The 26,312-nt window shown below is 34.7% G+C and overlaps 4 protein-coding genes across 4 annotated transcripts; 2 read left to right on the top strand and 2 right to left on the bottom strand.

The window, feature by feature from the left end:
- The first annotated feature begins 119 nt into the window (after window positions 1-119).
- LOTGIDRAFT_203856 (hypothetical protein) lies at window positions 120-3,505 on the top strand. Its single transcript, XM_009055650.1, has 5 exons — window positions 120-329; window positions 717-901; window positions 1,757-1,971; window positions 2,241-2,374; window positions 2,699-3,505. Exons 1-5 carry the CDS (start codon window positions 130-132, stop codon window positions 2,847-2,849), a joined length of 885 nt encoding a protein of 294 aa, XP_009053898.1. The 5' UTR covers window positions 120-129; the 3' UTR covers window positions 2,850-3,505.
- Window positions 3,506-4,506: 1,001 nt separating this feature from the next.
- On the bottom strand, window positions 4,507-6,465 carry LOTGIDRAFT_232070 (hypothetical protein). Its single transcript, XM_009055649.1, has 3 exons — window positions 5,941-6,465; window positions 5,263-5,399; window positions 4,507-5,034 (listed from the first exon to the last, which is right to left on the bottom strand). The coding sequence occupies exons 2-3, from the start codon at window positions 5,362-5,364 to the stop codon at window positions 4,804-4,806; spliced, it is 333 nt and encodes a 110-aa protein (XP_009053897.1). The 5' UTR covers window positions 5,365-5,399; window positions 5,941-6,465; the 3' UTR covers window positions 4,507-4,803.
- Window positions 6,466-10,044: 3,579 nt separating this feature from the next.
- LOTGIDRAFT_232069 (hypothetical protein) lies at window positions 10,045-11,796 on the bottom strand (the record flags this gene model as incomplete). Its single annotated transcript, XM_009055648.1, has 3 exons — window positions 10,045-10,575; window positions 10,879-10,997; window positions 11,790-11,796. 3 exons carry the CDS (start codon window positions 11,794-11,796, stop codon window positions 10,345-10,347), a joined length of 357 nt encoding a protein of 118 aa, XP_009053896.1. The 3' UTR covers window positions 10,045-10,344.
- Window positions 11,797-15,487: 3,691 nt separating this feature from the next.
- Window positions 15,488-16,368, top strand: LOTGIDRAFT_160522 (hypothetical protein; the record flags this gene model as incomplete). Its single annotated transcript, XM_009055647.1, has 2 exons — window positions 15,488-15,589; window positions 16,108-16,368. 2 exons carry the CDS (start codon window positions 15,488-15,490, stop codon window positions 16,366-16,368), a joined length of 363 nt encoding a protein of 120 aa, XP_009053895.1.
- Window positions 16,369-26,312: the final 9,944 nt, after the last annotated feature.

Below are 26,312 nucleotides of genomic sequence, written 5' to 3'. Positions count from 1 at the left end.
ACTAATTTAAACGTTTAGTCCCAAATCATAATTAAATTTATGGGGTTTTTTTTAGCAATTAAGAGAACATTGCAAATATTTCTCCCAAACTCTTTATTGAAGAAGAACAATTTGGTGTTCAAGCTGAACATGACTTGGAGGAAAAATCCCCTACATTTTCTAAAACAATTTAGTAAATTAAGCGCTGCAACAACTGCTGGTGCAATTACTCTTCTTAGTATTTATGTTTATGACAAGAGGAGTTCAAAGGCCGGGCTGTGTGCATCATGGACAAATGTCAGCGAGGAGATTCCATACCCCAAGATAAAATGGAATCATAACTGGGACAGGTAATAATTTTATAAATAACATGAAAAGAGAAAGAGTACGGTATTGATTAGACTTACCTTCCATTATTGTTGATACCTTGGCTGAGTTTATGATTTTGACTTGGATTAGACATTTCTGAGCTATTTACCTTGAGTAAAGTATAGATTGACATGTGTACAGGATAGACCTACCAGCACATTATGGTAACTATCACTACTATCAGTTTGCATTAACATAGCTTTAACATGTTTAAGCCTTTTAAATTGAGTGTAAATGAAATAAAACATCATATAACCTGAACTTAAATCACTTGGTAATGGCCAAGCAAGTATATTTTGTGTAATCATGGGGGTCTTAACCTTTGTTAGAAACAAGATATCATTTAGATATTATTCTTCTTATTCTAGGAGAGACCCTAAAAGTTTGGTTAAACCAAGTAAAAATGGTGTAGTTGAGAAGGATGAAAATAACAATATTAAGAACGACATATTAGACGTTACTCCTACAGCAACTAGAAATATACTGTTGATAAGACATGGACAATATAACCTAAATGGTCTAACTGATACAGATAGATACCTCACTACTTTAGGTAAATTTTTCTACCACCATGTTTGATGCTTATGTGCACATTACACCACTTTGGCACTTACCATCCATGTTCTGAAAAAATTATACACGACCATTTTGGCACTTCTACATTACTAAAATATATAATATAATGTGTTTAAAATAAGTTTTGTCCACGACAAGTCAGGAATTCTGATACTTGCTCAAAAGAATATAGGTTCAAGAAATGATCATGAAATAGATTCTGATCTTCATACCAGAATTTTTATATGCCCACATGAAATGGAGGGCGTATATTGCCGTCACCCATGTCAGTCCGTCGGTCCGTCCGTCCACAATTGCTCGTAAACACTCTACAAGACACAATTCTGGACAGATTTTGACAAAACTTGGTATGAGTGTTCGTAATCACCCAAGGATGAACCCTATTTAAAATCGGAAGAATCGAAAAATATTTAGTATGAGTTATTGCCCTTGTTCTTGAAAACGCTTTCAATTTTTAGCTTGTAAACACTCTAAAAGGCATGATTCTTACTGAATTTTGATAAAACTTGGTTTCATTATTCAGTCCCGCGCTGGAGATTGAATATTTGCCTTCTAGAGTTTTCACGAGCTAAAAATTGATCAATATTATTCAGTATCGCCCTACAGAGTTCAAAAGAAGTGTATGACTGAAGGTTGAATATTTCATACTGGTGATTGTTACTGTACTGCTAAATATTTTTATTCAAAATCAAAGCTGCCAGTGGGCGTATATTACCTGGCCTGGCAAGCTATCTTTGTTTCAGAGTAGACTTCTAATTTAGCAAAATTTCCCTCCTTGCACATGTCTTTTCAATATCATTATATAAATTTTATTGCCCACCTTGTTTTAAAGGAAGAACACAAGCTGATTTAACAGGGTCCAGATTAAAGGAGTTAGATCTACCATATACAAAATTAATATCTTCAACAATGACCAGAGCACTAGAAACAGCTGATATCATACACAAACATCTACCAGACTTACCTCGTGAAAAAAATGATATGTTAAGAGAGGGAGCACCTATTCCACCTGAACCACCTGTTGGACATTGGAAACCTGAAAACTATGTAAGCTTTACACTTTTATGAGTATCATACCACAAACTGTTTATTTCCTTAAATTCCTATGCTAAACCACAAGTCGAATGGTCCATAGAACAAATTAACCATTTGCATACAATGTTATTATTTTATGTTGAGAGCCAAGAAGAATTTGTTAATTGAATTGAATTTTTTCAACTGGAAAATTTACTAATGTTATAAAAATTACCTTTGAAGGATGTCATCTGCTGGTGGCCTTTCATTAATTATGAATCTTTTCTTTTGTTTCAAATTAGCAGTTTTACACAGATGGTCAAAGAATAGAGGCAGCTTTTAGACATTATATACATCGAGCCCCTGCAGATCAAACTGAGGATTCCTTTGAAATAATAGTTTGTCATGCCAATGTCATCAGATACTTTGTGTGCAGGTAAGAACTGTATATAACCAGACATTTATTTTAGTAACTTTATTCAGTTATTACAGAGCTATCAGAGACTTAAATGCTTAACAAATAACCATAAGCAAATGTAATTACAGAGCTAAACAGTATATATAAACATTGAATCACAGAGTGCTAAATGCTCAACAAATAACCATTCTATTGTTTATTACAGAGCTAAACAGTCATTGCATAACAGAGCTCTAAATGCTCTAGTAATAACCATATTAAATTCTTTCCATTAAGGACATATAACCTCAATTGTTACACCTACATAATCCACAAATAACCATATTTAATTGTTTATTACAGAGCTCTACAATTTCCACCAGATGGTTGGTTACGATTATCATTAGCTCATGCCAGTATAACATGGTTAACTGTACGTCCAAGTGGTAGAGTTAGTTTAAAATGTTATGGTGATAGTGGTTATATGGAACCCAAGAAAATCTCTTATTCCTGATTTTTACTTACAGATAGTTCTTACTGCTTTTGGCTGCTTTCCGTCTTTAGCCAATTAATTGCTTACACAAAAACACCTCATTTATCAGGCATTTGAAAAACAAATTATGGAAATTTTGATATGACATTTAAACTTACAAGTGAATGAAAAAAATTGATAGCAATTGAAAAAGAAAAAAGCCACAAAATAGGGCTGGGCAATATACCAGTATTACGATAAATATAGGGATTTATATCTACAGTAATATCACCTGATCAAAACATACTGAAATTTCACCAGATCGTGATATATTGTAGTTATCATGATGTATATCATTAAATTTTTGTCCAGATAAGATCATCTACACAATTCTAACAAGTAACTTAATATTTGAAACAGATGTTTTTTTCATGATATTCAATAATGTGGTGTTTTAAAGAGATATTTATTGTTTTTTCTTACATTTAGAAAAAAAACAACATTTTGTATCAAAAATCATTAAAAAAAAATATACTGAAATAATATCCCATATCGTTTTATCCACTAGGACCAAAATCGCTCAGCCCTACACAAAAAGGTGGCTAACTTTTTATATGACTCAGCAATGTATTGTATACTTTATGTTAGATCTTGTTTGTTATTAACTGTAAAAAAAAACATATAACAAATTTGATAACAAAATCTTTTTGTGTTTTAATCAATTGGTCACACTACATAGTTTATCCAAACATTCTCATTCAGAAAGCTTGACCCTTGCCCTTGTCTTGAGATTTTTGCACTATGCCATTTTCTTGAAATGATTCGATGAATCCTTATATTGTATAAAGGCATTCCATTCGGCAATGCTCTGCAATGCTCGGCAGTTTCCGGAAAGCTAAATCTGTCTCGGTAATGAATGGTGAATTCCGTTATGTCGACCAGCCTCTGTTATTTGAATTACGAGATTCATGTAATCAAGTGACAATTTAGACAAACTTCTGGTAAATAATGCCTGCCATCGGGTAGCCGATTATATTAAGAACTTTGTTGACCGCTATGTAAGAGGCGTGACTCAAAAGAACTTCTTTTTAAAGTCAAAAACATGACGATGTGACGTTCTGACATGAACAAAGTTTAACTTAAGTAGCATCTTTTAAACAGATTGTACCAAAAGAATGATAGCATCGACTAAAAGACTTCATCAAGTGGGAGCCCCTTCCCCGGGAAATTTTAACATAATATGCTCTACTACATTTTTCTTGGGGTATGGTTCCCCTTAGGGGTGGGGGCCCGTGGTTGAACCAGCCACATGGTAGTTGGCCTTCAAACACCACTATATTTATGTGAACTGAAAGATGAGTCCCGGCTTATAAAAAGAAATCGAAAATTGATCGTTTTTTCTGACTTTCTCTCCGACATGTTTAATATTCACGGCTATTTTGTGATTTAAACCTTCACATAGGTTTTTCTTTAACTCGGTATACATGCAGTAAAAAATACATGTACATGTGATTTGAAAGGTTAGTTGAAATGTTTATGACATTTCTAAAAAAAAAAATCGAGTGATTTTAATGTCGACCAACCACGTTCGTTTATTCAGCATTTCTATGTAAGAAGGGCGCGTAGTTTCGTTTGCAAGGGAGTCTGCTCCCAGTCACAATTAAGCCAGGGAAACCACTCGCAAATGAAATTAAAACTGTTAAATTTACACAATTATTTTATTATGAACAAACAAACTTATGGCAAAAATAATTTAAATACAAAATATCGACAATATTATGTAATTACATGTGTAATATCACAGTAAAATTGGACAGTTTCATGTTATAATACGAGTATTTCAATCGTTGAAAATTTAAAACATAAGGTTGTGAAAATGTATACATCAGTTTGCGATATAAAAAGCTAAAAGTTTTTTGTTTGTCTAAAATATCGACAAATCTCTATTCGTAAAATTTCAAAAAGGCAGTAAGACTAGTCAGTTTTTTTTCTTAATTTAACCTTTGTTTCCTCCTTTTCCGCCTTTGCCTCCCTTTTGTCCGTCACTTCTGTTCTGATCACGCTGACGTCTGGAATCACCTTTCTCGTGTTTTCCGCGGTTGCTTGGTCGTCTATTTTTTCTGTGACCTGCGGCGGCTCGTCTGGCTACAGCTCTACCAATAGCTCGTGCTAGAGCACCAATAATGGCGTCCGATCCAGAAATCAAACTAAATGAATTTCTTGAAAGCTGCAAAATAGAAACATTGGAATCATTTTAGACTGATTTCGAACATCTGGGCTTTAGTAGATAAAATCTAAATTACTTCCTTATGCACGTTATAACTGTAGCCTAGGCCTACCCTACATTGGGTCTGATCAGTCCCAGATATCTTGGCTAACAGAGGTCGCGTTCAATATTGTTAACAATTATAAGAAATGTTTATTAAATGAAGGGAGGCGATAATAATATGCTTACCTCACTTCCGGGAGAAGCGGCCATATTGTGAACAAAATGGCTGACATCACCAATAACAGAGATGACAACCAAAGCTACAAACATTGACTGATACAGCTTCATCTTGATGATTTGATAATCTGCAAATAAAAGATGAGCTACATACTTTGGTGTACAAAAAAAGACTGGACATTAGGCCTACTAAAGGGGGAGGGTTAGAAATGTTTCTATTATATATATCAGCCCACACATAGTAAAGGTTGTGCCGAGCATTTTTAATTTTAGCTTACTATTGGCTCACAACCTAACAATTTGACCTATAACGGTAGGAATATAGAAAAAATATTTTCACACAAGCACCAGATATTGGTTTTTAAAAAAATCATAACTTTTATAGTATCTAAATATAATTTTTTATTTTTTTAATTTCATTGTTTTTTTCACCTGGAACTCCGAGTCAGAATATGTTTTAGGTACTATTTTAAAATTTCTATAAATAATGATTTTTTTTTTATTATACATGTATTGTTAACTGAGTATTATGTCCATATTATTAGTATTTCTTTCATTTGTTTTGGTATTTTTTTATAATTTTCATGTTATAATTTTACCGGGAAAAATTGTAAAGAGGCCTTTGGCCTAATTTTCACCCTTGTCATTAAAGATTAAAGATTGTCATAATCAAAGATATCAACTCACCAAAAGTTTACTGCAGAAACTTTACTATGTAGTTTTCTTCTATCGAGATTAGACTGGATACTGATGAGAGAAGAGGCTACCACAGTCCTTTTATACCAAATTATCACCATCCGTATATTTACCAGCATTGTTTTAAAAATTGTTTAAAATAGGATGTAGATTTGAGAAGTTCCCATTCTTGTTTGTTTTAGCGTAATCGACCGATAAACGTATATCCTGTATTATATAACCTTTTCGCGCAATTTAAATTTGAAAGACGGATCTTATCTGATATCTCAGCAAAATAATTCGCTATTTGGTTGACCAGTTGACCTCATTTTAATACATTAGTTAGAAAATAATCACTTTATACAAGGATGTAGAGCCAACATGATAATGATTATCAGAAATATACGAGCAATTTATTGGCATCATTCTAAACTCAATCCAGTAAATGCAGATTTATGCGCTTGTGTTTATGTGTCAAGCATAAGGTATACCACCTCTTAGGATGACAAAAAAAATGGACAAAAGTTCTATCATCAAGTCCAACTGATAAATAGAAACTCTTATTGACCAAGTTTGAGACTTAAAATTTCATGTCCACCCAAAGAGCTTTATTCCTTTAATGGTTTGTGTTTTTATTAACGGCCCAATCAGCATATATATTTGTATCGGAATTTGTTAGAGTTTAGTTGCTCTGTTTCTATTTCTCATTCGACGTCTGTGGTTACTGTAATTCTGAGAAAAAAAATAACGAGATTACGTCAATATAGTAAAAACCATTTTAATTGTTTTTATTTCTGGAACTACAGACTAGAGTCATACAGCAAATGGAAATGTTGGAAGTTTTGATCAGAGTTCTATCGACTGATGCAGGTAGCCTATACCGATTGATTTCAGGGGTGTTTCTACGTGAGAGTTATGGGGAATACAAACTTGAGGCTTGCCCGCTTTTGCCCCGCCCCACTTTTTTTGAAATTGTATTACACAGGGAAAAATTGTATGAATTTGGTAATTCTCTACATGGCCCCTACACGGCCCCCCTTTCCAAGAATTCATAGAAACACCACAGATAGGTAATCTTAGTGCAAAGGGTTTCCATAGTTAAAACAACATATAGTTAAAAATGGGCTGGTTATCCTGGACTATTGTAACGGGACGATATTACATCATTTTTATCTGTCTATTTATCACTATACGACTATGTGGTTGACATGAACAAATGAGATGTCGAGATATTTAGATAAGAAACATGACAGTGTGTAAAGGTGAGACGCAGTATGAGAAATTTCCAGGAAAAGACCAGGATCTTATTACAAAATATTATTCGTTCTCCAGTAAACACTGTTTTTGAACAAATGACCATAATCTCGTGACTCTTTTAACGGAACTAATTACTGTCTAATCCTGCTCCTAAATAACCTTGCAATAAAACTCAGTGTTTTATGACGTCTCTAAATGCGAGACCTTATGTGATGAAGCACATTTCGCAATTAGTGATCAAGTCTAGCTGATAATTTGAATGTTGCAAATTGATGATGTCTGATTCCCCGATACAGTTTAAAATTTTAGAAAACCTCTTTATATTCGCTTTAAGGTGGGATCAGATCGATTGGTGATTTACAACAACTCATCAGATCTGTTCTTGACTTGAGTTAACCACTACAACCAACTTCCGGGTGCACTTAGACCCTAGTTGAGAAGCATTGGTGTAACGCTGCTAGGTCAGTTTTCAGATAGAATTTTAAGCACAGCAGTATCAATTTACAGAAACTGAAGGAAACCTTTTTTTTTAGTTATAGTATGGGCGGCCTGCTATCAAATTTAACTGGTCCGACATTCCATCTTAAGCTTCTCGCTGACGTGTAGCGATAAGCGGCAATCCACGACAGCTTCCGTAAAGCTGAATATTGCAGAGCGCTAGCGTAGCTCACTGAATAATTTTGATTTTTTGTGGTTTTAGTTAGGCTTTTGAAACTAAAAAACAGTGATGAGATATTAATGAATTCAAATTCACTTTTCATATAGCTGCCTGTGGGCGTATGTTACCTTGCCTGTTAAGTTATATTATGTTCTCATTTCGTTAGTAGAAATTAAAGGAACAGATGGGCCATATTTGGGGGTTGATTTTGGTCTCGAATATATAATAGTCTTCAGAAGTGCCGGAAATGTACGACAATCGCACAATTCCTTTAAAAATACCTCAAACTAAGAGTTTCAATTACTATTTCGATATAGGCCTATGTCTTTTCTATATATGAGAGAGGAAGTTAAAAAGACAACTCGTCTTTCTAACGTCCAAACGCGGATAATGCTGGACACACATGGATTGGAAGGAGTGAACACTGTTTCTGAAACTAAGGTAAAAAAAAATGGCCCACCTATTCCTTTAAAATCAAGATAAGCAAAACCCAGACGCAGTTAGAGGAACCCAAAAAATCTCGTAGGCTATTCCTGCTATTTATGGGTGGGTTGAAAAATCTAAATAAAAATTCTGATTTAATTGATCCAAACCGCTATAGGACAGCAGCATTAGTCTACTCTTTTTCGATTTTCAACTGTCAAGGGATCTTAAATGTGCACAGTCTGTAGCACACGGTCAAGGGAACTTAAATGTGCAAAGTTTGTAGCACACGGGGCCTCGTTTTATTGTTCCACCCGAAAGACGGAATTTTGTTTTTCGTGTCAGTCCCTCAGACCTGCATCACTGACGATGAGAGAGCTGGTTGAAAAAAAGGAAGGTATCATCTCCACCTGCTGGACCTTCAGGAAGACGACCAAGCGTCTAACCCACAGCGGCTCCCATTGACATTTACTGGCTCTGATGTTTGAAATTTTAACTTTCACGAATGGTAAATTAACCACATATTATCTTATTACAGTCAAGTAACCTAATTTCGTGGAAACCTATTATTCGTGGATTTTCGGAAATGATTAATTATTTACGTGAGCGACCTTGCGCGACCTCCGCAGTAGTTTATTTTAATAAAAATGGGTTTTCTGTACAATGTCAGCTAGTAGAATGAATCCAGTAGTTTCAAGCAAGGTAAAATGTATTAATGTATACTTTGACAAATACAAAATGGCGGATTTCACTTATTACCAAACGTCACAATTTTTTATCGGCCGAATTTCATTATAATCCCGAGCGGTAATCGGAATTCCAAGTGTCGTCTGCTAGAATATAATCCAACGAATGAAGTCACGTGATCAACTAGCGGATTCCGTGTCAGCAGAAAATTTTTATGGAACACAAAGTGGACCATATTCCTATGTTGTTTCAGTGACTTTTAGCAATAAATCATGCTACGTATCATATTTTGTCAGTCACTATTTTTTTTTAAATCGTGGTTCTTTGAAGGAATTGTCACTGGTTATAATGAATTCATATTAAATATAAATACTAAGAGAAGTTAATTACACCACCCGGTATCCATACAACGTGTTTTTCTAGACTTATTTATAGATCAAACATTGTACACGAAAATAGGTGACGCATTCTGCCGCAGTTCCCGAGTTGGTTGCTCATAAAATATGGGTCAAAGTGAAGGATTCATTAAGAAAATCGAAATAAACCAATTTCTATTATTTTGTAGAATATCTGAGGAAACATCTAAGACATAAAATTTTTTTTTCGTTTTTTTAACTTTGACGAAATTCGGTGTTGAATCCTTATATCCACGAAAATAGGTTACACCACTGTATAACAATAAGGGCAGCTGTTCATATTACAAAATTTACTGTCTTTTGGACGACGATGGCATGTAGAACTGTCGCAGCGCCATGTTATGCTCGATGAAGAGTAGGATTTAAGATTTATTAGCACATATCGTCAAGAATAGATTACAGAGAGACAATATTAGGCTATGTAAACATTAGGAAAGCAAACTTTACATCTGATGTAATCAAGCAAATCTATCTCTTTCGACTAGAGAGTCAATCAAGGGAAGCAAGTTCGATTGCCTCACAGAGCGTGACTCCAACGAACTTTTCTAATCCAGAAACATAAACAAAGTAGGGGCCTAAGAAGGACATAGAGTTTGGTTAAGAAAAGAGTCTGTCAAAGCTGCAAGCCAGTGAAGCCACATAGTTGATTCCAACAAGATAATACAAACATGAAAATAGTATTTACAAAAAATATTTTATTATGAACAAACAAACTTTTGGCAAATATAATTTGAAATACAAATATTATGTAATAAAATGTGTAATATCACAGTAGGCTAAAATTGGACAGTTTTTGGCGAGTATTTTTATCGTTGCAAATTTAATAAAACTTTACAGAAAGTTGAATAGGCTAATTGACTAAAGTAGAAATTTCGTCGTACAATGCTAAAATTTTTTATATTTTCTTTGCTCACTTTTGTGTGTCTGAAATATTGACAAAAATGTCCGCGTAAAATAGCAAGCAGTTTCCACGCTTTAACCCCTCCTTCCTCTCTTTCCACCTTTGCCTCCCTTTTGTCCGTCACTTCTGTTCTGATCACGTTGACGTCTGGCGTCGCCGTTCTGGTGTCTTTCGCGATTGCTTGGTCGTCTATTTTTTCTGTGACCTGCGGCGGCTCGTCTGGCTACAGCTCTACCAATAGCTCGTGCTAGAGCACCAATAATGGCGTCCGATCCAGAAATCAAACTAAATGAATTTCTTGAAAGCTGAAATCAAAAATTGAATTCATAAGACTAATTAGACCATAATTGGGACTTTTTTTTTTAAAGTCAGTCAACATTACTTCGTTATGCCAAAATCAAATAACTGAGATCGAAATCGAAAAAGGCTTGTTCTGTGGCCTGTGTAGACCGTACACTATGTAATACCTTATGAAAAAAAAGTGTAAAGATACCTTTACCGCAATAGCCTTATTTCTTGTATCGCGGAATGCAGCGAAGTTTGAAATAACTTGACATTGTGAAAATGGTGAAGATGGGGAGTAGGCCCTATGATAATAATATGCTTACCTCACTTCCGGGAGAAGCGCCCAAATTATGAACAAAATGGCTGACATCACCAATAACAGAGATGACAACCAAGGCTACAAACATTGACTGATACAGCTTCATCTTGATGATTTGATAATCTAGAAATAGAAGATAATTCATATATTTCACTGAACAAAGAATACAAAAACTGAACTTTACTAGCTGAGTCAAATATTATGTGGGTGTTAGACACTGGTCAATGCTTATTATAATATGTGGCGTGGTACACTAACTAAAACAGAAATTAACGTGTGTCTTACGTTTTTACTTTTTTTTCTAATGAGCTCATGAAGATGGGTAACGCCGTGTAGTGTGCAATGAGGGAATTTTGCCAGGACAGTAGCAATATCCTATTGTTGCTCAACTCCGACCATTAACGTGTATTGTCCCATCCGAACAACTAGGTGTTTTTCCATGCCAGGCCCTCCGACCTACATCATTGACAAAGAGACACCAGTGCAACCTATGCCGGGATTGATCCTGCTACATAAAATGTGCATTTACAATTAAGACTCTGTTGATCTATAATATACAGTTTGTGTGGTGCGAAATGTTACTATACATATATATCGGAACACTATATAGAGAGAGACCTGAGGCTGTTTTTAATATTAGTAAAGTAATATCAACTCACCAAAAGTTTACTGCAGAAACTTTACTATGTAGTTTTCTTCTATCGAGATTAGACTGGATACTGGTGAGAGAAGAGGCTACCACAGTCCTATTATACCAAATTATCACCATCCGTATATTTACCAGCATTGTTTAAAAGATTGTTAAAAATAGGATGTAGATATAAGAAGTTTCCAGTATTTATTGTTTTTGCGTAATCGACCGATAAACGTAGGCCCTAATAACCTTTAAAATAAAATTTTGAAGGCGGATCTTACCTGACATCTCAGCAAAAATAATTCACAAGGATGTAGAGCCAGCATTACATTGGTTAGTACTAAATACTCGTCAGAAATACTCGCAGTTTATTCCGAATTATCGGCATCGGCACTGATATCAGGAAATATTGAGCATTCATGCTGTTTCAATTTCCCGTCCGATGTGTATGGTTACTTTAATTCTATAAGACAACTTTATCAGATTTCATATTACTAAGTTTCTATCGTATAAACCATTTCAAATGAATAATATTGATGTATTTCATTTCTGGAACTAGGAACCAAAAACGTCATAAGTACAAGCCTTACATTTAGTTTAATCCTTTAGCAACATTTAGGGGTAGAGATCACCTGAAGACAACAATGTAGATTGTTGAAACGTAGTGTGTAATAAAACTAAGGAGTATTATACCATAAAATTGTGTCCGTCATTTAATACTAAGTTTTATTGGCTGGTATAGTTATGTAGTGTTTTTCTGATCGTTTAACACTATACCATAGTTCCTTGACCTAAACATCTGCCTCTATTCTAGCCTCCAGTTTAGCTATTTTGAAAGTTGTCGGCAGATGTAGAGCCGGAGGTTTTAAACTTATTCAGATACGTCAAATCCGCCAAACCTAGATAAATTCGGAAAGATAAATACGTTTGTAATACAGTCATACCATCATAATCCCCCTTCATCATTTATCTCACATATGCGGTTCCAGTTTCTTAAAGCCAAACTGAACTCTCGTCGGCCATTTAAAACTGCAAGTGCAGCCAAAGGTCAAGGGTCACAGTGTCAGGTGATACTAAAAATCAAAATTAACGGTGATGCCCATCACTCGTCGTAAATACAATTTAATGTTTATTTTATGTTAAAATAGGTCTTAATTTTAGTTTTTCAAGTTGTTAAGGTTATGAACATGACAGTGTTTAAAGGTGAGACGCAGTATGAGAAATTTCCAGCTAATGACCAGGATCTTATTACAAAATATTATTCGTTCTCCAGTAAACACTGTTTCTGAACAAATGAGAAATGAACTCCTGTATCCTATAACAAAATAATTAATATCTATTACTATATTCATTTATAGGTTGAGAGTTGAAATACTCTTAAGATGCGCCAGTTTGGGAGGTTGAGTTGAGTAAATAGTCTTCAGAAGTACTAGAAATGTATGAAAATCGCATGAAATAATATCTCGGAATTTCTTTGCTTATTTCCAACAGTTGTCCCTTTAAAGTCAGATCAGATCAACAGTGATTTACAGCATTCTATCAGATCGGTTCCAGTCGACTTTGAAAATACTTTTTATTGACAGCAACTGTCTTCCAATATCGGCCCTCTCCACTTTGCCCCCTAAATAAATTGTTCCCATTTCACCCCTTCTCCACCCCTTCTCACCCAATTCCCTACTGTTTTTACGAAAGATTTAGTGATCGCCTATATACCCGAAATAAAAATCTTAATGATATCTTAGTCCGTGGTAGATTACCCCTCCTTTGTTAAATTTAATACTTTTCCGTATTCACCATTCATGATATCGTATCAATCGATCTTTTAATCATTATCGTGCTATAGCCAGGTTTGTAAATTATGACCTTTGTATTTAAACGTGCACTAAATATGCATTTTATCTTCTAACTTACAGTAGCATTTTTAACAGAAAAAAATATTTATTACAATTTCCATAGATATTAATGTTCCTATTGGAATTTCATTTCAATGAAAATATAATTATATTATTCAATCCAACAGCACAAACAATACTCTCTCACTAGTGGTTAAGCCTGTGTCTGTGCTTTCGTAACATTACGTAACTACAATGGTACAGCCTAAGACTCTTTTTACGTGACACCTTATCCAATATCATCCAAACATGTTGCACCTCGGTCAGGGACACAATGGAGTTTCTAGGGAAAACCAGGTGAGGAGGTCGTGGAGACGCCACTGCAGGACACCATAACCCATAACACAGTGACATATTTTGAATAAAAATACTTAATAACAGTATAAAACGAAACTAGGCAATTTACTGGGAAGTATTAAAACTGATATATCACTATCATCATCCTATACTTATTGTCTATAGAGTAAGGTCATCTTCACAATTATACCTTGACTTCAATAGCCACATTCTTTGTATTACGGAAAGTAGCGATTTCATTATTTGTACGCTAATACAGCCAATCATAGCCTCATACCTTGACTTCAACAACCACATTTCTTGTATTACAGAAGATTGTAAATGCAGTGATTTAAATTGCACTCTGATGGTGAATACAGTCAATCAGATAAAGTCTGTAAATAATCAGCCATAATGTTAACATTATTTCTGACGAGGGCTCTGATGTATTCGCTGGCGTACAATCCAATTAAGTTGGTAAAACCTTGATGCTGTGAAATATTTTAAATATTTGGAACTTAAAGAGTTCTTTAATTGAGCTCCAGAAATATTGGTTTTCTCAGTGAAGAAGCAACCTTTTTTTTTCTTTTTTTCTCCGGTCAACTATATTGTGCATTTTATCATAAGCATTCTCTACAAGTGCTCTAAGTCATTACGCAGACGAAATTTAAGATCAAAGGTCAAAGATCAAAAAGAATCAACTGAGTTAAAAACAGGTGTGTGTAGGCTTTTTCTTATGATTTTTTTGAAAATTCTGCAAACGTTCTGAAACTGCAAAGAGATGCCGAATATATTGTCAAAAAGGCATGCACCACTGTAATTCTTAGTCGAGGGTTTTATTGTTTTTATTTTATATTCCTTTATCACTTTGACAGAAGGGCATTTTGACACATAAAAATGTTTGCATAATGACGTGATCAAGTTATCATGTAATTTGACTAGGCCTTTTTTTAAAGTATCTTTGAATGAATATCAAAATATTTAAATGAGCCAACGTCACGTGATTTCGTGTATAAAAAGACCTTTGCGTAAGAAGCTGAAGAAAATCACGTCGATTGGATTTGGAATCTAAGGTAAGTTTCTTGAATGGACCTTGTTGTCTAAAGTTTGAACAAATTATCACAATTTAAATTGGACACAATTTCCATTTACAAAGCATCTCATTGTCTGTTGGAGTCGACATGAGATAAAGTCTACTGAATAAGATTCTGCCTTTCCACCATTATAATAGGATATGATGAAGTTGGGAATTTGAATAAAATTCTATTGTTATCAAACATACGGGATTTGTCTCAGAAAATAACGTTTATAGTTGTAAATTATTGCCTGTGGGCAATATAATGAAAGATGCAAACGCCAAATGAAGTAATAGACGCGAATTCGTAGATTGGGTGAAGGGAAAGAGCCTTAAAATCAAATAACCGACATAGTTACAAGAATCAGATCACGAACATAGGTGACCGCCAAGAGGCGTGGCTTACATCGAACTTTTTTAAGTTGAAAAACGCAACGTTCCGACGTAAGCACACTTAAACGAAAGTTTACTTTTCAATAATTTAAATCGACAGAATGTTTTCAACGCCTAAATAACTCGCAAAGCAAGAAAGTTTTTGGGTGAATTGATAGGTAATTCTCCAGCCTTCTCAACTTTCCGAGAAGCCTCCAACTTGATTATGGCTGATAATACTTGATGATAATATATATGATAACATAATTTGTTATGTGCAGGCTTTGTAATTGAAGAGACTATAGAAGAGATAATTACTTTTTTCAGATATTGGAATAACTCCTTCAAATATTACCTGACCAAGATGAAGTTTTATCAGTCAATGTTTGTAGCTTTGGTAGTTATCTCTGTTATTGGTGATGTCAGCCATTTTGTTCACAATCTAGGAGCTTCTCCTGGCTGTCAGGTATGTTTGGGTTTTGTTGAAAGTAAATTTCGTCGAAAAATGAGAATATTTTTGAGGCTTCTGTTACCAGCTGATCAATGATCTTTCTGGGATTATCTGTACCCATTTAGAGTGGTTCCCTGTCAAATTAATTAGGCACAAATCACAAGTCAGTGTTAGACACGGTACTTTAGTCACACCGATTATAAACATGTGGTCCATAAGGCACGTGACATTTAGGCACAGTGATTTTTGGGATAAATTTAATTGGGCAAGTATTCATTTGAACACACACTACAAAATAGTGTGCCTTAATTACTGGGCCATAATTTGATATGTGATTATTTGATGTTGTGGCTTAAATGACATCGTGCCAAATAATATTGTGCCTAAATCGACATAGTGCCTAATTGATACTGGACCTAAATAATACTGTGCCTAAGTAAGCTGTGCCGAACTGACCACGTGCACAATATTTTATTCACATGACATAATTGGAATTGGATAACATACTTCAAACGCTTAATATCAACTTTCAGGTATCTAGGAATTCATACAGTCTGATTCTTGGATCTGATGCCTTTGCAGCAGCTGTTGGGAGGGCTTTGGCAGCAGCGGCAAAAGCCGCGGCAAAAGCAGCTAGGGGTGCCAGTAAGTCCAAACCAAAAGGTGGTCACACAAAGAACAAACGCCCTAGTAGCAAATCAAAACACGAAAAAGGCGATGCAAGACGTCAAAGAGATCAACAGAGAAGTCAAAACCAGAAAGGCAAAGGAAAAGGAAAAGGAAAAAATGGTTAATGGCTGACTTACTTTGATTATATTTTATTTTGTACCTTTTACCCGAGAGACATATTAAGGCCAATCACTATGTATTCTGAATAAATAAAAAAGATTTTTTAAGTGATAGTGGTTTCTTATAAACTATCGTATCAGCTATCCAACATCCAATCCAATTCTATGAGCCAGCATTGATCTAAATATTGCAATTGTGCCCCGTTGACCCATCTCAATCGTGCTTCTAGCTTCTGATGATAATCTGCTCCTTATGATGCTTCTAATAATGGTTGTGATAATAATGACCATGTCCATTGAACTCAAATTTGAGTACATGGACGCAAGAGGATGGTGAGGTGCAGTAAGTTGCTCAACATCATCCCGTTATTCCGAGGTCAGTGCTTTCTGGCAGCAGGCAAATTACGATCAGTCTCTAAACTTATACAACTCATTTGTAGTGTCCGTAATCCCACACAAGCTTAAGCCGATATCCAGTCCATTAGTGTCTACAGAGTGTCTGGGTGATCGCGTTTGTTTACTCTGATCCACCTCTATGTAGAATCAAGATATGCAACAGAAAGAGGTTCATTGGCTAACATTTTAGATTTATAACCCACCCTTGGATGTCTTATTAAAATTGAGTGACTTTTAAACCCTTTACCGCCCCTACCACCACTACCACCCCAGAGGGGAGTCCACTCGAACACTTCTAACCAGAAACACCATTGCTTCAAGTGAGAGACATAACTTTGACAAAGTAAAGATGCATTGTGCATATCAGATGGAATTATCCCACAATGCCATGTTGTTCCAAGAGTCAATATTCTTTTGTGTCAGCCTGAACACCTGCAAGACAAAGAAATTAAACAAAGATGGTCTGATTCTATCAGCTAATATGGATTACCTCCCTTCCACTGTGTTCGAGACAGGTGAGATCGTCTGTCAACTTCAATCAATACAATATTAGTCACATACACAGCTAATCACGAATATTCAATCAAACGTTTATGACATTAGTTCAACCATAAAGATATCGATGGCGACGATGACAACTCATCGAAAAAGATCTCTTCAAATACAATCAAGCGTAAGCTAATTAGGTGAAATTTACCTCTAATGTAGCCTACCTTTACAGGTAAGAGCTCATCTTACCGTTAGATATACCGAGTAAGGGCCACGTGACGCGAGGAATGTAAAAATAAGGTCAATCTGCACAACAAACCAACCTCTCCCATCGTCGTATACAAATATCAGCTATTCTCACCGTATTTGGATTATGAAGTGACATTATTTCAGTGATGAACTATTTTGATTATCCAGCGGATATCATATTTCAAAGGCTGAATTTAATACGGATTACGATCTAAACAGTTATTCGGATTACGAGTTGTGTTTACGAACTATTATATGCGTTTCAGTTACATTGGATTTTAATAATGTCTACCGATTCCCCACCCGATGATTCAAAAATTCAAATTTACGAAAGTGAAGGCGAAGATAAATCGTATAAATATCAATTCACTTACGAAAGAGCGACTTTGTATGAGTATAAATTTGAGCGACAAGCTATTCCAGATGACATCGACCCATGTTTTCGTTGCCACAAGAGAGTGCCCTCAAAAGAACAGATAGAAATTGAGGATTTATTGTTCCATAAGCAGTGTTTTCGGTGTCGAATATGTGGATTACCATTGTCTGCGAAAACATATCATCGCAATCCAAGGAATGGAGGGAAGGACAATGAGGTATATTGTAAAACTCACGTGGGGAAATCAATAGGTGAAATCACAGGCAATAAAACCAAACAATTGAATATCACCCATGACGTCACAACTCCTAATAATAACAATGACAAATATATTGTTCCGGTAAGTTATCATTTTTATATTTACACTTCCGGTTTTCATCCAACTTGCTGAAATGCTGAAAATGTGCAAAAAATTCAAAACAGATCACTGGAATGAACCCTTATAATGCCTATGACTCTAGAATTGTCTCATGCAAGAAGAACCTTTCGAATGATGTCATATTGTCTTTGTGGTATATTAAGTTAATAATGATCAACTTGTTGAAGTTACTCATAATCAATAAATATGCTATGTTTCTTGCGCAATAACTTTATGTTATTTATAAGAACACAACAGAAAAGTATATCACACAGATATTGCTATATAAAAGAATCTGAGTTTACTCTGGAATATATTACTGATTACACAATTTGAGCTGATAGTAATTACAGTATTAGATATCATATCATATTTTATATATTATCCTAAGCTTACACATATTGCAAAACATGTATTAGAAAATCTGAGCTTTCTGCAAAACGATAATACAATTTGACTAGTAGTAGTAGTAGTAGTAGTAGTAGTAGTAATAGTACATGCAGTTGATGTCATAATCTTTTCATATATAAGAACACAATAGTAAAATATATCACCAAGCACACACCCCCCCCCCCCCCCTTTTTTAACAAAAATGGATAGTCTCCCTAAACAAATACTGCAACTATAACCACCTTACACCATTGTCCCTCCCGATATATTACTTGGCCCTCCGAACAATCAAGTCTACAGGCCTGATATTGTCATGTAATATATTTACGCGAATTCTAATCAGGTTTCCTTTCTTTGTGTACCAGTGGTACCATTACAATTTCCGGTTTCAACGTCTATGGTTCCCATAATTCATGAAATTCTTGATCAGATTATGGCGTTATTATCTCAAATATTGTTGAAGCCAAATAACAGGAACTACAGATTAGATAGCGGATGGTATATCGCAAAAGTCTAGAAAACCTATAAAATTCCGTCTTCCGGGAAGCTATCCAAACTAATTATCGTTGAAACTCCACGGGTGAATATAGCCCAATTGGGAAGATAATGGAAAGTTTGTTCCTCTCCAAAGGTTACAAATCTATAGTCCTATACCAGTGAAAAAACTTTAAAATTGTTTTTGTTGATAGATCGAGAAACCTGGATTTTGTATTGTAACAACCATTGAATACGTTTTTGTTTTATTGCATGTTTATGTACATAACTGTCAGGAGCAGTACAAAATTTTCAATGGGAGGGGTGGACGCAATGCAGCGATTGTTAGCTATATAGGCCAAGGTTTTATTTTATTATGATTCATCGTTTAATGCAAGATATACCACCAACAGGTTTTCGTTTCAAACAACCAATGTAGATTTTGATTATAATCTTGTTTGTACGTGTATTTTTATCTAAATAAGCGGGTTGAGTATAGTCAGTTATTCTTTTGTACAAAACATGAACAGCCATGGTGAAAGAGGACATCCTTGTGTCATACCAATAAGGCTGTCAAAATTTTGTCATTCACGACATAAAAATAAAATGATACAAATGGAGTTTGTCCTACTTTTCTGCCCTTATGGGTTAATTAAGACAAGCAACGTCATGCAATGGGGGGAATTTTTTCTTGCGGCATTAGCTTACTCTTTTTTTGATTTCCAACTTTACCATGCACCGCCTGCAGCATACGTTCGTGTCAACTGAAATAATTTTGAGCCGTATTCCGTGTCTAACCGACAACGTATTCAGTCCCCCTGTGACTAAATATTCATATTAACAAAGTGTCATTTTATATAGGTAGGGAGATATAAAAATAAAATTCAGAATTATTTTGAATTGAACATGTTATCAATATTGTAAAAACTGAATATTAACCTTTTCTTTATCTATGATCTAAAAAGGTCAACCCGCCTTAAGCCAATCTGACCACTATGGATCACAGCCTGGACTAGGGTATTATACCGGTCAACATCTGTTACAACTGACCACAAGATTATAGATTACTTCCTGTAATCCACTGGACAATATCTATCAACTATACTCTCGGTCAAATGTTAACAATTTAAAGAATGTTATGTATACCTGTACTACTTATCACAGATTATATCCTGTTCGACTTGTATGCTATTTTGTAAAACGTGTTTCTTTAATTTCGTGAAAAGCACATTCTTTTCATGTTACAGTTCTGTTGTTGATTGAAAGGTTTCCTCACATTGCAGCTGAAGGGTTCTGGGTAGCCTTGGCACCAGGAAGATGTGGAATTTGTTTTCATACTCTTGGGATTTCGTCCCCATTCAATGATATACTAAGTGTTGTTAGCTGTTTTAGTGAAATCTTTAACTGTGAGGTTTTCACTGCGAAGACCTCATGAAAAATTTTAATAAATGAGAGGAAATTTAACCTATGAGACACCGGTTTGGATTTGAACCGGCGCCAACAGAAAACTTTCTAGAAATTCTTAGTGTCTTCCAGAGCCTGATCTATACACCTTAGATTCTCTCAATTTTTGGAAAAGGTTGATCCTATTCTTTTCTCGAAACGAAAAGAGGCTAGTTTTGAATAAATCAAAGACTGAAGTATCCTGACAAAAGGAATTCTATGATCGAATAATATGCAATAATTATTTAGATACCAAATACTCAAGGCTTTCAGATGAAGTGTATACTGTATCCGCATATTTGTGGTTAACAGTACATCACGTATTGTTGACCTTAGACGGTCAGTTATGTCCAATTTGTCACTTTGGACAATGGTCAACGAAAGAGGGTTAACTGCTTATTGTCATTTGGTTGTTATAACAAGTAGCGCCCCAAAGCTAAATATTGGTTTAAGGGTAAACAATTAGGGGTTAAATGCAAATTTAATTTTGTCAGGTCGAAATGGATATCTGCAATTTTCAATGAGTTGATTTAGAATATTCTCTCACGCTGAGGTGGGAATTAATAGTTAGTTTCAAACATGGTCGTAGCGCAGAGGTCCGGTGGCACTGAAAGCGCTATTTTCCTCACAATCCTTTACCTATTTGTAAATGACACTGATGATCTGGAAAAAATCGAGGAGTTTTGGCTATGAATATTTTGTGAGAGCTTGAATGATTATTTGTATATTCTAATTTTATTTTATTTTCCTCAAATTTATGAAGACAAACCGATTAGGCACATGGTAACCTTTAGGTCGTATTATTTCGGTTTTTAGTACTATTTAATATGACGACAAGTGTTAAAGGGTCACTTCACACCATATCTCTACTTATTTCTATTGAATTAAGTTTTTATAACAGATCAAATAGTTTGAATAGAAATCGACTAATTCAGTAATAGTGTGGGAAAAACACTTTTAACATTGAGTCCCTTTTATAATCATAGATCTGAACTCTGAACCTCACATAACAGTTTATTGTTTGCCTCATAATATGGCATAGTAAATTTGTATTATTTTTTTCACGAACTTGCTTTCATAGGGCGCGTTGGTGTTTCGTAAGCTTTATTAACCTTCAACATAAAGTGATAATAATGATCACAAATGACCATATCAATCGATTTCGTACTCAATGAAACTGACTGTTCTGCACGTACTATGAGTCCAAAGATGAAAACACCACATTAAAAGAGAATATATTCTACCTGTAAAATGTAGTGAGACAAAGTTCAGTCGGCCTACTTTAAAAAAGCTCATCTGACACTTAGAGCTGAATATTTTATCTGCTATTTTCTCGACGATCATAAAAAAAGTAATTCTTCATTAAAAGCATAATTGGGCTAATGAAGACGGACACCGTCGTGAAATAGTAACGAGGGACACTGTGCCAAGATCGCGAAAGTCGTCAGCTATATTCGATTTCCAACTGCCGAAGGAGACATTTTATTCATCTGGTTAAAGATTTGGTCAAGACTTATAGCATACGGGATTGTAGTAGATAAAAGCAAGTAAACAATATGACGATGTTTCACCTGAAATATTGACTTACTAAGGTAACTTATTAATAAACGACCTAGATTTTAAGGTAAATAGGTCAGAGATATGGTTTAATAACAGGTCACATAATGAAGTTATGAGAGAAATCGGGTACTTTCTTACAGTCAATAAATTTAGTACACTATACTTGAATTATATTTAAATTAGATTTTTTATAGTCACACACAAGTTTAAATAAACGAACACAAAGGTACAAACTAAAATTAACTAAAATCAATGACACTGGCAAAGATGAAAGCATTTTTTGGTAAAGCATTGGACTTATATGTGTTGACTCTTAAAAGGATACTACCATACAATTTAAAATCTCAAACTTGGTCAACAAGTGTATATATTCATCAGTTAGACTTACCAGGTACCATGACTAAAGAATAGAATCTTAACAATATATCAATTAAACTAAATAATTCTTGAAACACGCTTCTAAGTATGTTTCAAAATAACTTAATAATAAGTTTAATGAATTATAGAGGGATTCTGTTATAAAGTTTTGACATTGGGTAAATCCACTAATGATCAAAGACTCAAAAATTTTAATTTTTTGGTCATCATTTAAAATGGGAATTGATAAATTTATCGAATATAAACGGCTTACAGAAATATCAGCACTTTGCGAAATACAAATCTGTAATTGTAGCCTGATTTGTTTAAAATTATATCACTCAAACTGTTTCACATAACCTTAACAGAGTTTCAATGTATCAAGGTAATGAAATGAAGTTGTTTACTATCACGTATTGTTGTTTAGTTTGTGTTAAACGGATTTGTTTACATTTTTCAAAAAGTTTATACATAAAAAAACTTTACTTGAACCTTCCATTAGTGCAGTAGACCGACAACTACAACCTAATGTTTAGCATCAGCGAGTGCGATATGATAACCAGAATTGATTTCGTGTCCCATAAACCACAAACACAAAAACATCAAAAAGCAATATCTATTTTTGATTTATGTTCCATAGTAAAAAAAAAAGAACATCACAAACAACAAGGAGTAATATAAAGAATTGAATTTTATGTTCCATAATCCACATGAAAAAAAACATCTTTTTGAAAAACATATCGAGACAATTGACAAAAATAATATTCCTTAATGCTGATAGCCTAATCAGATTATGATATCATCTTAAGTTTGCTTGGTCATTGGAAAAATTGATATTACATTTTATACAAAATCCTATGCTGATATGTTGCAATATAGCCTTAACAAGTATTAGTCATAGCATCATCATAATATGCATAATAATATAGATCTACATGCCTAATCAGGTAGATATCAAAATAGTTCATGTACTGAAAATAATGGTGATATTTTTATGTGCGCAAATTGAAAAGCTTAGAAGAGATTTATTTTTCTTATAACGACATTCATTATCAGATAAAGTCGTAAAATTCGTACCGGATTATGATAATGTCGTAATATTTAGTATACATGTTCAGGGTAGCTGATCATTCAGGCATACCATATCACCCAGCTATTATCAAGAGCCATGTGAAGCGTCTTTCATCGATTTCAACCTCTTTACACTGGTTGTGTTTTTGTTACCTTATGTAAGATGGCACGCCTATCCATTGCGTGAAATGAACGCTATGAATTGAACGAAGGACTAACACTGATGAAGCAAGGGCTATGAGCAGCTGCATCATCATCTTCACAATTTCAATCTAATACGTGTAATTCATTCATATCACGATCTCATTAATTAACTTTTTTATAATTAATAGTCACTAATTAAATTACCGTTTACATGTTTTATCTCGGGGTCTACCTAACTTTTGTAGACTGTTTGTGATCATATACTTAGCATCAAACAAAATACAAACGAAATCAGACCCCGAAAATATCACCAGTAGCAAAACATAATTCATCTCAAAATCACCCAAGACCTACAGCAGCGAAAAAAAAAGGAAAAAAAAACACACCAGAAAATCACTCATAACAGAAAAACACAATTCACCTCAAAACCACCTAATGTAGCAAAACACAACACCCCCGTAAATCACACAAATATTAAATTTAAAACATCCAAAAAATCGCCCAAAACAGCTACAACATAACCCATCCGAAAGTTACCTAAATCAGATAGACATACTACACCTGAAAATCACACAGGGCAACAACACGCCCGCACATAACCCTCAGCAGCAAATCAAAATACACCCGAAAATCATGTAATGCAGCAAGACATAATACACCTGAAAATCACACTCTAGGGCAGCAACAACACGCCCGCACATAATCCTCAGCAGCAAAACAAAATACACCCGAAATTCACCCAAAGCAGACAAAACACGCCAAATCATTTAAGAATCTTGCACAAAACAGGGTTAAGTTCCATCATCCAAAAAGTAGAAAGCCACCTGATATTTTGATTTATCCATTTCAGATCAATGGAAGACCTACTCAGAGAGGACTACCAGCACCTCCCCATAGAAATTCTCCTGGACACAGCCCTAATAATCAGAGCTACAGTCCTGGATCTAGTATTGCCAGTGTTACTCCTCGGAGTACCATGGATACCAGTGCCTGGATAACCCAGTCTTCCCAGGCTCTTGATTTTAGTACTAATCTATCCCATAATATGAGTTATGGAAGTATGAAATCGTTTGACCATCCCAGACCGATTCTACAAAGTTATAGGGTATGCATTGTTTCATTTCTGTCCCTATAGTTTAATTTGTAATCGATTAGAATTTTATACGGATTGCAAATTAATTTAAACACAAAGTTAAATTTCATTAATGCCAATTTTTTTTATTTCTATTTAATTAATTTCATTTATTTTCATCTCATTTAATTTCATTTATTTCCATTTAATTTTGGTCATGCATATGCCCATTTGTATCCCATTCAGTTACATTTTTTTCATTCATTATCATTTCATTCATTATTTTCGTTATTATTTCATTCATTATCTGTTCATTTCATTTTTCATTTTTCATTTTTCATTTTCATTTTCATTTTCATTTCATCCATTTCGATTTGGTCTTGTCTGGACACAGACTAACTCAATATTGCAGGACTTTGAGGATATGGGAGTTTTTGAAGCTCAGTCATTCTTGGAACAGCGACACCGTGAAGAAGAAGAGCGGCTACAAAGATTTCTGGTAGAAGAACGAGAGAAAGAGATGAGAAGATTAGATGACACTATTGATATGGAACGAGGACGAGCTTCCGCCGATCTGATGGCCAGCATGGATCAAATGTCGATTCATGGAAGCAATAGGAGCTTGGTAAGAAATTCTGAAGTTCCACAGAAACGTTTAACAAAGTGGCTACCATATCCATAATGTCAAGCTATTACGAACTTCGTCTTATACCTTTATTACAATAGCCACATTTCTTGTATCGCGGATTTTATTGGATTGTACGACAGTGGATACAGCCAATCAGAGCCCTTGATAGAAAGACAGCGAACATTATGACTTATATTTTACAGACTTTCTGTCGAGGACCTTGATCGGCTGTGTTTGCGAACGTATATTCCAACCAATTCGCTGCATTTACTTGATACAAAAATAGTGGCTATTGCAGTCAAGGCATAAGTACAAAATTCGTAATAGCTTGACATTGTGAAGATGAGTGGCAATCTGAATGTCTCTTTTGATGAATATTTAAACAGTCTGCTTAAAATGCAGATTATATTCCTTTCCATGGTTTCTATTTATCACTCCATTTATTGATATTAGAAATCCTTCCTTAATTCGTTTCAAATCGAACTTTGATTTTAAGCTGATTACTACATACCAACCGATCAACTGCTCAAATTAGGCTTGTATCATGATAAAGCCCCAAAATTCCTCTAAAGAGATGCTTAAAGTCTTCTGATCTTCTTAGGCATTTGAAAAAGACCGAATAGACGACCATTTTAAACGATTACGAGATGAACGTTTGAGGACCGTCACAGATAGAACTGCAACAGAGGAAAAGGCTAGAACAACCAAGATGTTAGATAGACATTGTCTAGAAATGATGGCACTTATTGCCGAAAAGGTGGGTAACTGGATATTCGTATGGGACCATCCTATTATAGGACACATTCTGTATTTTGTCCATCTAAATAAAAGCAGTAACGGTGTTAAATGTCTATGCTTTCTTGGTATTTTCACATAGGGTTTTGTCCTGCCCTAGCGATTATACACTATTATATCTTACCTTCTACCTCTCTGGCAAAACTGG

This window comes from Lottia gigantea (assembly GCF_000327385.1).
Source record: "Lottia gigantea unplaced genomic scaffold LOTGIsca_25, whole genome shotgun sequence".
Classification (NCBI taxonomy): Eukaryota; Metazoa; Mollusca; class Gastropoda; family Lottiidae; genus Lottia; species Lottia gigantea.
Note: the sequence above shows the minus strand (reverse complement) of the source record. Positions and strands in the feature narration are given on the sequence as shown.

Bases quoted from the DNA above. Each gene is read 5' to 3' on its own strand.
- LOTGIDRAFT_203856 (XM_009055650.1), top strand. From the start codon at position 130: ATGACTTGGAGGAAAAATCCCCTACATTTTCTAAAACAATTTAGTAAA. The intron at 902-1,756 runs GTAAATTTTTCT...CTTGTTTTAAAG, and splicing joins TAGATACCTCACTACTTTAG to GAAGAACACAAGCTGATTTA. The intron at 2,375-2,698 runs GTAAGAACTGTA...TGTTTATTACAG, and splicing joins ATCAGATACTTTGTGTGCAG to AGCTCTACAATTTCCACCAG.
- LOTGIDRAFT_232070 (XM_009055649.1), bottom strand. From the start codon at position 5,364: ATGAAGCTGTATCAGTCAATGTTTGTAGCTTTGGTTGTCATCTCTGTT. The intron at 5,035-5,262 runs GTAAGCATATTA...TCTATTTTGCAG, and splicing joins CCGCTTCTCCCGGAAGTGAG to CTTTCAAGAAATTCATTTAG.